Below are 16,260 nucleotides of genomic sequence, written 5' to 3'. Positions count from 1 at the left end.
TCTACCCCGCTTACAATGATGTCAGAGATGCAAAATTGAAATGTTATCCTGCAAACATAACAGTGGAGGACTATTCAGCTTCAGTTCCTTTAAAAGATTTAATGACTCATACTTTGCAAAGAATCTGTGCAGTTCAGGAACCTGTGCTAAGGCACTTGATATTGAACGACAAAGCAATAAAAACAATGACACTAACGTGTAAGGCTGGTTTTGATGGTGCTACTGGCCAAAGCATTTATAAACAAGTTTTATCAGAACCCGACATTAACAGAGATTTAAAGCGTGAAGAATCATTATTTATTACTTGTCTTGTCCCATTGGATTTGACTGGATTTAACAACAGCAACGAAAAGGTGCCTATTTGGAGAAATCAAAAGTCGTCCTCCACAGCCTATTGTAGACCCATAAGATTTGCATACAAAATGGAATCCAAGGAATCTGTGATTGAAGAAGATCAGTAAAAGTGAGATAGAAAGCTTGGATATGATTTTATTAGAGGTTTGCGGATCTTCTATTGAAGTGAATTGTATTATTGAACTTACAATGATTGATGGGAAGGTTCAAACAATATTATCTGAAAAAATAACTCATACCAATGCTGTTCAGTGTGTGGTGTCTCTCCAAAAAATATGAATAGTCTTGATATCCTTAATATAGATTATACTAACAGAGAGTTCAAATATGGTCTTTCCAGTCTTCATGCATGGATTCGATTTTTTGAGATATTATTGCACATTGCATATAAAAAAGAAACAAGAAAGTGGCAAGCAGGATCTAAAGAACACAAAGAAAAGGCATCTGTAGCTAAACAAAAGATTCAGACTGATTTTATGAACAAAATGGGACTTGTTGTTGATTTCCCTAAAAGTGGTGGTTCTGGAACAAGTAATGATGGCAATACCTCAAGGCGTGCTTTTGCAGCATATGAACAAACAGCTGAAATTCTGGGTATTGACCAAAACCTTATATTCAGATTTTACATTATCTTGGTAACGCTCTCTTCAGGATATGAAATAGACTGCTTAAAGTTCAAGGATTATTGTTTTGACACTTTTAGACTATATGTGTCCCTTTATCCATGGTATTACATGGCTCAATCAGTTCACAAAGTATTGATACATGGACATGACATAATTAAAAGCCTTACATTACCCATCGGACTTATGTCAGAGGAAGCTCAAGAGGCTAGAAATAAAGACTTTAAATCTTATCGCGAAAATTTCAGCCGAAAAACATCCAGAAAAGCAACAAATACTGATCTTATCAATAGACTCCTAGTTTCCAGTGATCCTGTTATTTCATCATTGCGTAAATCAACATCACACCAAACAAATCATAAAGCATTTTCTTCAGATGTTTTACAATTACTTAAACAATCTTCAAACGATATTATTGTTTTATAATTTTTTGATGTAATTTAAAATTGATAACGTTTTCTTGCACTATTTTTTGCTTTTATTATTCCTAAAACATTATTTACCTAAATACTCAATTTTTATTCAATATAGGTGGGTCAAAAATCCGATAAGATATTCAAATACCGATTTACCACTTTGTAACTAAGGAAAGTATCCGGTAACTAAGCAATATAAGTATCCATAACAACTAAATTTAAAAAAATTTCACTTTTGTAAGAAGTGTGATCTCATATTGGTACTCATGCCAAATTTAGTGAATATAGCACTTATAAAATATCTGCAGATAACAAAAGTAGGTTGTTGCTAAGCAAAATAAAGGTATCCATAGCAACGAAATAAAAAAATATTACCTTCATAAAAAGCGCAGACATCATATTAGTACTCATACTAATTTTAGTGAATATAGCTCTAATATTAAATTAGTTATGAAGTTTGTCCAGTAAAAGTGCATTCTGGCCCACTGTGCAGTGTAGAAAACAACCTGGTTAAGATGCAGTAAAATTTGTGAGAAAAACTGCTCAATAGTTATGGAGAAAAAAGGTTTCAACTGTCGCTAAGGCCGTTGCTATGGAATTTTTTAAAATTTTAGAGATTTGCCCCTTTTTAAAAAATAAAATTAGGGTAAGTTAAAAGTTTTTATACTATTGTTGTACGTTATTTATTGCTTATAAAGGTTAAATCTTCCACAAATAAGAATAAAAATTCTCACTTTTTTTTTATTTTTTCAGATTTTAATAGTGGGAAGCCTTAAATATTTACAATCAAAAGTTAGTAAAACCATTGGTCTGATGTACCGAGTTTGTCCATATGTAAAAACAGTTTTTCTAAAGTTAATATACTTTTCTTTAATTCATTGATTCAATAACTATGCTAACATTCAGCGCCGTACTATCGCAAGTGCAACAAGTGCAATCGCACTGGGCCCCCTATTAAATAAATTAGAAAAACTTCTCCAACACCATAAATTATTACGAATTAAAAGAAAAAAATTTTTTTTTTAGTTTCTGCACAGGGCCCCCAAAAGTTACAGAACGGAGCTGCTAACATTACATGGGCTAGTACACAACCATCAAAACCTAAAAAAATACATAGTTTGCAAAAACATGCGTGTATGCGTGTATTATTTAGGAGAAAAAAAGAGAAAAGCATACTAAACCCTTAATAAATATATATAAATTATATATATTACGTTATTAATATATATATAAATATATTAATAACGTAACTCCAGCTAATTTTATTTGTAAGTTTTAGAAAAATGTAAATGAAAAGTTTTTCTTTAGAACAAATCGATCGAATTCCTTTAAACTGCCAAGGAAATTAAATAAATAAACAGAATATTCAATCGAGGACCTAAGTTATGGAATTATTTTCAAAAAACTAATTCAAATATGGTAAAATCATTTAACTCGTTTAAGTTTCAAGCAAAAAAACAAAATTTTAATTTTGCGGAATAATAATTTTGTAAATTTATTTAAATAAATTTTACTTATTATTCTTAGTAGTTACTAATGCATACGTGTCTTTTAATGTATTAATTATTAAATCTTTTTGTATATGTTTGTATTTATTTTGTAATTGTAAAAATAGTTTAATTTTTTATTATATTTTAAGTTTTATATTTTAAGTTTATTTTATATATTTTTTATTTTAGTACTTTTATATTTTTAATGGATTTTTATAACTTTTTTTGGATATTTTATAATTTGAAATAATAATATTTTATTATATTAAGGGGCTCTATGAAAAGATTGAGGTGATATTGCATCATCCATATCTTCTTGAGTCCCCGTCTGTTTTTCAAATATTTTATTTATTGATATTTACCATGTAAAATTCATCTGTAATTTATTTTAACAGCGAAATATAAAATTAAAAAAAAAAAAAAAAAAATTATTTTATGTAAAAATAGTAAACTTTTTTTTTATCAACTTGTTGGTCTTACGTTTGGGGCAGACAGAGGCAATTCTACGAATAAAATGAGAAGGGTGAATTCTTTAAAAAGTACTAATTGGTTTCTTAAAAAAAGAAAGATAAAAAAAGATCCTCAAAAATAAAATTTACTCGACTGAATTGTGTCAAATACCTGACTAGCCAACTATACTCGTAAAAAAGCCAACTATATCTTGAAAATCCCTTTCTTTGGGGAATGAGGGGTAGGGGAAACCCCCTTCCCCAAAAACTGCCGCGTTAAGTTGCACCTGGGGGCAGATATGGCCAAAATTTTAGGGCTTTTTTGTTCCCAGGCTCTTATCGTCGCAGTTTTTTGCAAAGCATCATTAATTGACAAAACTATAAACAGGTAAATGTTTGGAGTTTGCTCCATATCTGGAAGTTATCTATCTCAGATATCAAAAAATACTGCATTTGCTCAAGCATTTTACCTGGTATTGGTACAGGATGTTATACCGGGAAGAATGCTTAAAATGTTAAAATTATTTTATTTGCGGTAAACAAATATTCTCCGTAAATTTCATATTCTATAAAACGGAGGTAAATTGCACGTTTGCAACTCTGCAAGATGGCCGCCTCAGGTAAAATATACATCAATTAGGTCTATCTCAAGTTTAACTATATATTACAGAAATTTAAAAGTAATCTTAGTATTAATTTTAAGAAAAGTAAATATTAAAATTTAAAGTTAGAAAAATATTGGAATTATAAAATGAATTATTTTTTTAAATAGTTAATTTGTGTAGTTAATTTCTTTTCTTTGTTCTAGTCAATTAAGCTAACTATATTACAACATCAAAAAACAATTTAAAAAATTGTATTTATTAAGTATTAATATAAAAAGAATTTTAAGATTTTTAAAAACCATTTTTTATTTGTGCTATAAATTAGGTTTATCTGTTTTTTAGGTGAAAGAAGCTAAAAATTTTAAATAACAAATGTTTAATAAAATATAATTATATGCTTATTTAAAACGAAATTAATTCACTGTAAAGTTTTTTATGATAACATTTATTCATACAAATTTCATAGATCAAGCTTAAAAGCAAGAAAAATGCAACAATAATATCTAATATAAATTTCAATCTACCATTAAAGTTAAAAAAAAAGTTTGAAGGCTGAAAGTAACTAGATTTCTACACTAACTTTTAATGCTTAAAGTATGTGTAAATTATTTGAATATGATTTTGAATAATATTTTATAAAATAAGCATATTCTTCATGAAATATAATACAGTTTTAAAAACTTTTGATTTAATTTATTGAAATCTATGTATTAAGTTTAAATATTATTTTAGTATTATAAAAATTCAATATTTCATTATAAATTTTTAATTGTCATCGTGGTAAAACATTTTTTTTTCAAGCTAGTAGTTTTTAATATTGTTAAAATGTTTAAAAAGTTATTATCAACATTTTTGTAAAATTTTTTAAGTTAAAAATCAGTATATATTTAAGAATAATAGTGTCTAATAACTAAGCTATGATACTTTGGACTATTTACCTTGGAGAAGGAAAAAGCTGATATAAAGCCCCATTTTATTTTAATTTTGTTTCATAGTCAAAAGTAAAGGCTTGCAAGCTCAGGGTAATCTTCCTAGTGTTCGCACACTCCTAGTGTTCAACACAAAAATACTCAGTTCTAATCTGCAAAACAGGGTATATATATAAATATATATATATATATATATATATATATATATATATATATATATATAAATATATATATATATATATATATATATATATATATATATATATATATATATATATATATATATATAAAAATACAGGAAAGAAGACCCCACTCTATGCCTGACCAAGTATTTAATATATATTTGTGAAAAAAAACTATATATATATATATATATATATATATATATATATATATATATATATATATATATATATATATATATTATGTATGTATGTATATATGTATGTATGTATCGACTGTGTATGTATGTATATGTATGTATGTATCAACTATAGTGTAGTTTTGTCCTTGGTACCAAAATTAATACCTACATAAAGGAAGAATTATACCGACTACAAACCAAATTGTTAGCCTGCATAGTGCGCAACATTATAAATTTGCATTTTTTGTATTTTTAGTCCGTTTTTCCAAAAACTTTTTGAATAAAGTATATAAAAATATTTTCTGATGCTCGATTTGATTTATAAAATAATATATAATTTTTTTAAATTCTTCTTAATTTTTTTTTTTTTTTTTTGGAAGGAGATTGTATTACCAATATTGTAAAAACGGTTTTTGGTAAATAACTTTTTTCCGATCTATCAGACAGTTAGGAATTTCCTTAAAAATTCCAAATTAGGGTTTAAATGAGGGTTTCTTGATTGTGAAATCAAAAAAAAATGAAACAGTTTTTTGATAAAAAAATTCTGATTTTAGGGTCAAAAAATTGTAAATTTAGTAGTAAAAACTTGTCACTAAAATTAAATGTCTATTGGTTGGAATTGTTAATTTATCTATATATACTATATTTAATTTAAAGGGATCCCAAGTGCCGAGACAATGTGTTCATATCATAGATAAATATTAGGAAATAAGTTTAAAGTTAATTAAACTTTTCAAAACAAATTATTGAGTGAGATATTAACAAAAGCATTTGTTGTTTTGCCATTATACTTCCGGTTGAGAGCCTAGTTTTAGGCTCTCAAATCTGCATAGTTTTTTCTGTTAAAAAAACATCTGGTTTCAATAATGCTTTCGCTCACCATAGAGTTTTTTAAACTCAGTTCAGTTTTACACAATCAGATTGGGTTTTCCCCTTCATAGTCTGAAGGTGGTTATAAAAAATGTTTGCATTTGTCTGTGGTGGTTATAAAAAATGTTTCATGTTTTTATTTTTTGTTCAACATATCATTAAGTGTTAAATAAACTAAGCATAACAAAAATAGTAATTTAGGCTAAGCAAACTTTAAAATATGCAAGATGATTATTTTTCTTAGAAAATAAGTAATTATTTTTTTATATATATACACCACTAAGTACTATATAATCCAACACGGTTAAATTTTTAAAGATTTAAAAATCTTTATTTTTTTAATAAATTGAGGAAACTTTTAAAAATGATCTTATGTATTTTTAACTTATGCTTTTATTAATTTATATTTTTAATTCAAGAAATCATTTTTAAAATGTTCCTAATATATATATTTTTCAGATATATATAAAATTTATATTAAAAACTTGAATATTACATTTTTGTTTAACCACCAAAGGTGAAACCACTTGAATTTAAACTTGATTTAAATTTTTTGAAAGAAACTTTTTGTATTGACGTCAAATATAAGCACATTAATCAGACCTGACTTAAAGAATAAAAAATAGTCAAAGAGTGGAAACTTTCCTTTCCCAGAAACAAAATGGTGTTAAAAATTAAAAAGTTTTTTGTTAATATCACATTCAATAATTTGTTTTGGAAAGTTTAATTAACTTTTAACTAATTTTTTAATATTTATCTATGATATGAATTCAACTTGTCTTGGCACTTGGGGATCCCTTTAAAATAAAATAAAATATATTTCATAAGTTTAATACTAATACAAATTGTTTATGTTTAAAAAAAAAAGTGAATCAACTAGTTATAATTTAATCACTAGGAATTGGTTATTAAGCAGTTAGACTTCTAAAAATGTCAGCATCTTTTTGGAGTATATCAATCCTAAAAAAAAAAGTCTTAAAGTCCTAAATTTTGTTATTATTGTTATTAAAATTTCATTTTACTAACAATAATAACAAGGATAATTAAAGTTAACATTTTAACGATTATTAAAGTTAACATTTATTTTTAAAAAAGTTTAAAAAGTTAACATAAATTTTTGTAAAACAAGTAACCCTAAAATAAACACCTTGAACTTTATCATTAAATCATGATGTCTATCTTTTAAATGTTTTTTGAGATTAAAAGTGCTTCAACTTTTTGTAATAAAGACTCCTGCATTGTGTGCAAGTTGGTATATTTTTGTCAACTATATCCCCCTTTTCATCTACAACAAACAAGAAATATCTCCATATCTTGCTTTGACACCCTTTCTTTTTTATATAAGTTGTTCTTCGGGTTTCCATTTTTAATTTTGTTTTTTAATATTTTTAATTAAAAGCTTTCAAAGTCCGTTTGTATATTTACATATGTATATGTCCTGTGGGATAATAAGCTTGAAACATCTTAAACATACTGAAAACTTCATGAACACAAAACATACTTTTTTTAAAATTTTAACAACAATTAAAGTAGAAGTTTTATGTCATTATTTTTTTCCTTCTAAATAAACTAATATTATATTGGTAAAGATTCTCGTCTGTTCCATTAAATATATGCATATCTAATACATATATCGAATTGTGTATAATTTGTATATCAAATTACAACAATATTAATAGCTCTTCAAGGCTTGAATCAAGTGATCATGAATTGGGATATCTGGAAATATATCTGGTCAACAAATTCTCAGTTTATTAATAAACTCAAACACTGTTTTTATATTTAACTAATAAAAAAAAAATTAAAAAAAATAAAAATAAATTTACTACTGCAAAAATAATAGCAGTTAAAATGCATATTTTAAATTATTGTTAGTTTAAACAAAGAGTATAAATGAAATAAAAAGTATAAGGAAAAAAAAATTCCTTAAAGGTCCGAAAATTTTTCGCTGTAATTTAAAACTCAACCAATAAAAAGTTATACTAAAGCTATTTGTGCATTGTATGAAACATAAAAATCAATTTTTGTTCAGGGGGAAACTTTGAGAAATTATTTGTTTAAAAATTTAAATGTTTTAAATTAGATATTATTTAATTGATAATAAAAATAATAAAAATAAAGATATATTTTAAAATAAGCTATTTTTTTTGTTTTAAAATAACTATAAAAAGTTTATATATTATTATTAGCTTTATATATTTTTAAACTCCTCTTTTTTTAATTTTGTATACTGCTAAAGAGTTATGAGCATTAATTTAATAATAAAACATTATAATAAGATTTTATTTTTTTAGATTATTTAAGATTTTTAAGATTAAATTAATTATTATTTAAGAATAATAATAAAACATTATAATCAGATTTAAATAAGATATAAAAGTATTTTATATCTTATTTCACGATTTCAGTTAAAATATTTGGTCACCCCTAAATTCCTTTAGTTTGTTGTGATTTGCGGTTGTTTTTTAATACTACATCATTCTGTATGCTTTATTTTTCTACTTTATCTGATGATTTATAAAATAAATTAAAATATCAAAATTAAAATCACAATTTTTAATAATAAAAATAATAGTAGTAATATGGCTTTATAATAGTAGTAGTAGTAGTATATATTTGTCACAACAAAAGTAAAAATAATTGACAAAATACAAATCATAGAATGTCAGATTATAGTTAGTTTTTGTGAAGCTCATATTGCAACTTTCACTAAGGATAGCTGCGAGCTGTAGTAACATTAGAGCTTATCGAGGCTCGCTTTAAAACTGTTGACAGTCGGAGAACCGATTACTTTATCTGGTAACATATTCCACGCATTGGCAATGCGATTGTTGAAAAAGTGGAAACGAGCTAAATTATTGCTGTACTTTTCACAGCGAATTCTTTCTCTGTGATTTGCTCTTGGTGGAATTGTGATGAGAGGAAAGTGCCAGTTGACTATGTCGATGTTATTAATAATTTTATATTTTTGGATGAGGTCACCACGTTTATGACGTTCAACAAGAGAAGATAGGCCAAGTTGTAAACATCTGGACTTGTAGTCTAACTTTTTTAGTTTGGTATTTTTGTGGCTCTGCGCTGTATTGATTCAATAGTTTGTTCATCTTTTACCATATGAGGGTTCCAAGCTGGAATTGCAACTCAAGTGAAGGACGGATGTAGGTGAAGTAGAGTAATAAAAAGTATTATAAAAAATAATATAATAAAAAATGAAAACCTAAAAATAAAAATCAATATAAAAGCTTTTGTTTGAATAATAACACTTGAGTTTAGTGATAAAAACAGAGTTTTTACAAAGCTAAAAATTTAAAGACTGGAAGCATTTCCAGATATTGCAATTCGCGATCACTTACTTCTAGCCCTGCTTTTATTAGTTCATTATTAGTTTTGAATGCTTAAAAAAATTGTTTAAAAATTTTGCCAAGTTAGTAATTAACTTAAGCCAAACCTAAGAAACTTTAAGAAAGGTTTTAAAATTGATAATTATTTTCTTTATATAGGTGGTGGCAAAAAAGGCAAGAAAAAGAAAGGCATAACATTAAATATAAATGATTTTTTAAAGTCTGAGGATCCTAACAAATCTTTCATACCCCCGAGAAAAAATTGGGCTGATCAGGATGATGATTCTGAAGCAGTTGTGTGTAAGTATTTTAATTTATAAAAAAATTATAATAGTCAAATAATGTGTATACTAGCATATGGGTTTATTGTCTTTTTATGTAACTAATTATCTTTGCCACAAGTTTGTTGGATTGCATCTCTTTTTTGCTAGATCATTACTATTAAAGTCTGTATCAATTTATAGAATTTGTTGTTGTTTTTTTAATTAATTTGTTAATCTTGTTAGGCATTTTTTTTACTTTTACATTGCTTGGTGTATATAAGCAATTTTTGTTTTTAATTTAAAAGATTTCTTAACTTCATTGTGAAGTGTGCAAATCAATTACACCTATGCTTTTATATAAATCAGGCCTTGTTTTAAAAGTAAATGACGTCATTGATTTTTGTTTGTTTGTGCAAGAGATCAATTATATAAATAAACAAAAGTCAATGACATCATAATTAATACTCTAAAGAATAAAATGCGCTTAAATAAATTATTAAGTCTGTAGATTGCAGCATATATTACGCTGACTTTTAAGCCTACAATAAAACGGAGAAGATTAGGTTTGACTAAAATTAAAAAGTTAGTTTTTCTTGGTATTCATTTATTCTTTTGTTTTAATCAAAAAAAATTAGCATTTTTTTTTTATCATTGAGGTTTGGGATCCCTTTAAATAAAATTTGTAAAAAAATTAGAATGAAATAGTTTTTTTTTTTTGAACAATAAACTATAGTTTTTATTTAGGAAGTATTTTATTAAATATGTTTAAACGCTTGTACAGTTTTCTTATGTTCTAATTAATAATAGAAAATGCAGAAAACAAACTTGACACTTTAAAAATAAAGTTTTATTATTATTTTAGATAGTTGTTTTTCTTTTTATAGAATTCTTAAATTAAAGAAAAACAATTGCATTAAACAAATATTTTGAGTATTTATTAAGATAACGATTGACAGACGACTTATTGCAAATCATATGAATCAGGAAAGCAAGACGAAGGAAGCAAATTTCTAAGAACTGATGTTCGAGGAAAAAAACTAGAGTTTTTGGAACACTTAGGAACAGTCACAGAAAAAGGATGAGCCTTAATTGAATGATAAGTAACACAAGAATTAATTTTAGTAGATGGCACAAGAGGCGCTAGCTCTTTGGAGCAGTGCCCATTATAGTATTAGTAGAAAAGAGAAAGAGAAGCAACATTACGACGATGTGATAATGGTTGAAGGTTGACTGCAAGAGCAGGTCCAACTATGTTTATAATACATTTTTTTCCCTTGTCTAAAAGAGAAAGGGCATCATTAGAAAATCCGCCCCAGATATGGCAACAGTATTCCATATATATATATATATATATATATATATATATATATATATATATATATATATATATATATATATATATATATATATATATATATATATATATATGTATGTATAGGGCTCAATTGAATTTTTTATTAAGTCCCAGACAAAATTGTCCGATAAAACTTGTTTGGGTCAGTGTCCGATCAAATTTTTTAAATATAATTTTTATGGTTTATGGAACTGAGTTATGCAATCGAAATCTTTGTCATGTCATTCAGTTTATTTAATGTTAGTCTAGTGAAGATGTAGTTTTTTTTTCTTATTATTTAAAATGTTTCATCGCAGACTTTAGTTATAATAAAATAGTTTCAATTTAATATTGTATGTTTTTTTAGATAGATATAAATTTTCACGCTGTAACTGACGTTTTTTTTTTTTTTTTAATTGACAATGGTTATTTTGATGTTTTAACAATTTAAATGCAATAAAAAAAATCGTTACATTACGAACTTTTAATGGTTGATCTTTTTTAAAGTTTTTGTTTTACGTGAAAGCTTTAAATAACATCAAAAATTAAGTATAATGATAGTTTAAAATAAACACATGTGTAAATTTTGTGTTATATTTAAATTTTTTTAGTAGGTATGTATTTTTTATGATAAATTTAAACAATTGAAACTATTTTTCCATGTCTTTCTAAAAATCTTTCAAAATATTATTTCAAAATATTAAAGTTACTTTAAGTTATGAATAAGTTAAACTAAATCTTTCCATGATTTAATTGCTTTTTTTTTTTTTCTGCTTCTATGTTTACAAAGAATTGTTCTAAAGGTTTTTTTTTAAACTTGACTTACTAATTAAAGCTTGAAATAATTAAAATTATGACTTTCAAATGACTACGTCATTTTTTTAAACAATTTTTTTTGCAATTTTTTAAAAAAATGTTTAAACAATTTAAAGATTTTATATATTTTTTCTTTTCAATAATTTAATTTCACTTTTCAATAATTTTAATAAAATTTGTTTATTTATTAAACAATCAATAGATGTAATTTGTAAAGCGTTTTGCGTAACTTTAATTAAACGTTTTAAAGATAAGTTTTTAAAGTGATTTTTTTCAAATGCAGTTAAAAACCTAACAAAAAGTAATTTTAACTTCAAGTTTTTTTAGTTTTATTTTAAAGCAAATTTATTTTATTTTTCATTTGCTTATTGTTTCATTTTTTTACTAAATTAAGTTTAACTTTCTTTTCCGGCGCATTTCTGAAACGCTGAAATCATCATATCGTTTGATTGCATGCCAGATTTTATTTCTCTATAAAAATGTTGGATTACTTTGTAAACTGATCGGACAATCTGAGGTTTTAGCCAGACAATGTCTGACCGTTTAATTGAGCCCTGTGTATATAAAGTTTGTTGTTAACTATAAACAATTTTGTTTTTTCTGTTACTAAATATTTTGATAAAATAATTAGTCTAATAGAGAGTTGTTGTAGTTTTCAATTTTATTTGAATTTTTTTCATTGGTAAATAGCTAATATCTAACATAATTGTCATTCAAACTTTAGTAACACTTTTTTATATAATTGTCATTCAAAAGTTAATGTGGTTTTTTATAAAATTAGCTGCTTCTTTTGTACATAAAATTCCTTTGCGCCTACGTAAATTGCCGGCAGCTTAATGCTTTAAAACAAGTCCTGTAGTGGTACTCTCTTGCATGTTCTTACTAGATAGTCAGTTGATGTTTGTACTGAAGTCCTCGCAACTACTTTTTTAATCATATGAAATATTTCATATTATATTATATACATTAAAAATTATCCAAGTATCATATTTTTAAATTATTAAGTTTTAAAGTAATTTAGCTTGAATTAAATAACTTCAAAACTTCAATATTTTCTAAATTCTATGAAGTGAAACACATTTAATTTTAGTTTAACTTTGATTTTTCAGTGCAATTTTTAAACTCGCTATCAAAAGAGCTATGGGCAAGTTGTCAAAACAAAATATTATATCCAAGGTCATATAAGACATGCATATATAGGATAATAAATCCTTTATAGTTTTTTTAATAAAAGTGTTCTTTTTATTTCTAATTCTAGCAAAATATATACTTTTTAGTGGCAGAAGAGTATGGTGGACCACCTCGATCTGCTAAACCAGTAGTTGATATATCTAAGTTACCAAGTGCTCCACGTTCATCTCTTGGTGTGGAAATAGATATGTCGAGGTTACCTAGCAAACCTCCGTATACAGCTTTTCTTGGTAATCTTCCATTTGATGTAACAGAGAATGATATAAAAGATTTATTTAGAGGTTTGAAGGTAAATGTTGATTAAGTTATGTTTCTTATTTATTATTTTTTTGTTCTTGATTTTTTTTTTTGAAAAAGCTGTTGATCTTTTAAATCATTGAACTTTCCCTTATGCAATTTAAAGTTTAGTTTTTAATACTTGTAGTATTTGGTGTCATGTTGCCTATATAACCCTCATTATTACACAAGTTTTTTCTTTTTTACGATTAAATATTTTTATAAGAAAAAGGATATATTGGTGTAATTTTCAGTAAGAACTTACTACAAGATAAATATAAAAAAAATATTAAAGATTAAAAACTATTTTAGTTATATTTGGACATAAATGATGATAATATTAGTCAATCAATTAGTATATATTTCTGAAATAGTTGTAAAAATTAATGGATTTTACAAATATCTAGTCAGAAGGGAGTACATCAACTAAATATTATGGTTAAGGCAGCAATCTTTCTTTTCATACAAAAATATTATCTATAAATGCTATATATACATACACATATATATATATAGATATATATATATATATATATATATATATATATATATATATGTATATATATATATATATATATACATATATATATTTGTTGAATTTCATTAACCCATATCCTACCAAGATCCCAATTTGGGGATTTTTGGTTTTAGTTAACAGTAGTTGGTAGTGGATGCCATTTTTTTGTAGTTGGCAACATATTAGCTCTTATAACACTTCATTTAAGTGACGTGTGTCAAAAAAGTAAAAACACTGAGGTAAGTTATGCATAAAATTAATATTGTATTTCAAATACATAAATTTTCAGTTGTTTATAATTGAATACATTCAACATTTGTCACATGGTTAATTTATAGGTTATAATAATCATGTGTAGTGTAAAGTTTGTTTTTAAATCATTATATTTAAAATTATAGTCATTTTAATGCTGATACCCATTTAGGGATCATGGCAGATACAATGTTAAAAGTTGATGATATTTCATAGTATTAGTTATTTGCCTATATCTACTTGCCAATAACAAATAATTTTATCTAATTTCTAGATATGGGTACCAGACAATTTCTCTCACTTACTCAATTAGAAGATATGATTAATGACCCAAATTTCTTTGATGAGGATGAACCAGATGCAGTTGTAGATATTGTTGAACTTCCACCCGATAACGTTGATATTGTATCTGACTTAGAAGACTTCGATGAAGATGTTTTAGAAGATACCCGTCCAAGAGACGTACCTGGTAGAGTAGAAGTACATTCTTGTGCAATTCCGATAGCATCTACGTCTAGTGGTTGTCATACAGCATCTACATCTACGCAATCAGACGAAATGATTCCACCAACTAAGCGCCAGAAAAAAATTAGGTCCTCTACAGATTGGCAAAGAACAAGTGCTGACTTTGCAATGGAGATGGGCCAAGATAATGAAATTTTGGAAATGAGAGAAAATCTTGAAACAACACTTGCAGGAAAATCTCCCGTTGAAGTATTTGAGTCATTGTGGAACGAAGACGTTATGGATTACATTGTGAAGCAGTCCGTGATATATGCAGTGCAGAATAACTGCCATCACTTTACTTTCTCTGTAGACTGTTTTAAAAAATTGATTGGTTTTCTGTTGCTTACAGGATACCATTCTTTGCCACAAGAGCACATCTACTGGTGTGAGGACGAAGATGTATGTATTGAAAGTGTGCAAAAATATTTAACAAAAAATAGATATATTGAAATAAAAAGGAATTTACATTTCAATGATAACTCTGAAATTGGAGTTCAGAAAACTACAAAGAGTTTTAAAATAAGTCCACTAATAACTAAAATGAACGAACAGTTTAAAAAATTTGGTGTGTTTTCGAAGAATTTGAGTATCGACGAACAAATGATCCGTTATTATGGCCATCACTATTTGAAACAGTTTATTAGAGGAAAGCCGATAAGATTTGGCTTCAAAGAGTGAGCTATGTGCTGCTCCGAAACAGGTTATTGCTTTCATGTAGAACTGTACGAAGGAAAGCAAGCTGATACGTATGAGGTAAATGGATTGGGTGCGTCCGTTATTTAAAAAAATATTTCAGTTATCACAAATCCATCGAATCATGTGTTTTATTTTGATAACTTTTTTACAAGTTTTGAGCTAATAAAAGATCTGAAAGAAAAAAACATTGCAGCTACTGGTACAGTACATTCAAACCGTATGAACAGTTGTCCCATAAAGTCTGACAATGAAATAAAAAAAGAACATCGGGGGGCATTTGATTATCGCTTTAATGTGCAAAATCAGATATTTGGGTAGTATGGAAAGACAACAATTGTGTAAAAATGTTGTCAAACCGCCAAGCTCTGCAACCACTACAGAAAGTTAGCAGATGGTCAAGGACGGAGAAAAAGCAGGTAAAAATCCCTCAACTGCAATGCATACAACACTACAATAAGTATATGGGTGGAGTGGACAAATTAGATTGGTATATCAATAAGTACAGAATCAAAATAAGATCAAAGAAATGGTACTTTCTTATTTTCACAAATCTTATAGATATGACAGTGGTGAATTCACATGCATTATACTGTCTAGCAAACAATGCGAACATACCGCTGCTAGAATTTAAAAGAAATATCACAAGGGCCTACTTGCGAACTTCTTCAATTATTTCAAACCCAAAATATGCTGGCAAGCCATGTTTACAAAAATTGTCGCAAAATTGAATTCCTGAGGATATTAGGAAAGATCCCGTTGGACACCATATAGAAAGGACGGAGGAAAGAAAACAAAGAAAATGCGCCGTTTGCAAAAAGAACACAAGGAAACAATGTTCCAAATGCAATGTTGGCCAACACATGGATTGCATGAGAAATTGGCATACACTATAATTTACAAAACTATCATATCTAATAAAATATTATAAACAAAATTATCTATTATTTTACGCTATACTAGCCACGATC

At 26.3% G+C, this 16,260-nt stretch overlaps 1 protein-coding gene across 2 annotated transcripts in view; it reads left to right on the top strand.

Annotated features, from left to right (window-relative positions):
- The window catches only part of LOC100215411 (eukaryotic translation initiation factor 4B), a 36,313-nt gene that overhangs the window by 6,983 nt on the left and 13,070 nt on the right, over positions 1–16,260 (top strand). Inside the window, exons 1-3 of one of the 2 annotated variants that reach the window (XM_065810022.1) lie at positions 3,831–3,952; positions 9,601–9,741; positions 13,131–13,333. In XM_065810022.1, the coding sequence (XP_065666094.1) occupies positions 3,940–3,952; positions 9,601–9,741; positions 13,131–13,333 (357 nt within the window). In that variant the 5' untranslated portion in view covers positions 3,831–3,939. Of the gene's footprint in view, positions 1–3,830; positions 3,953–9,600; positions 9,742–13,130; positions 13,334–16,260 lie in introns of those variants that run through there. The other variant, XM_065810021.1, reaches the window with a different exon arrangement.

This window comes from Hydra vulgaris, chromosome 11 (genome assembly GCF_038396675.1).
Source record: "Hydra vulgaris chromosome 11, alternate assembly HydraT2T_AEP".
NCBI classification, from domain to species: Eukaryota; Metazoa; Cnidaria; class Hydrozoa; order Anthoathecata; family Hydridae; genus Hydra; species Hydra vulgaris.
The sequence above is the reverse complement of the archived record's forward strand: the minus strand, read 5'-3'. Positions and strand labels throughout refer to the sequence as shown.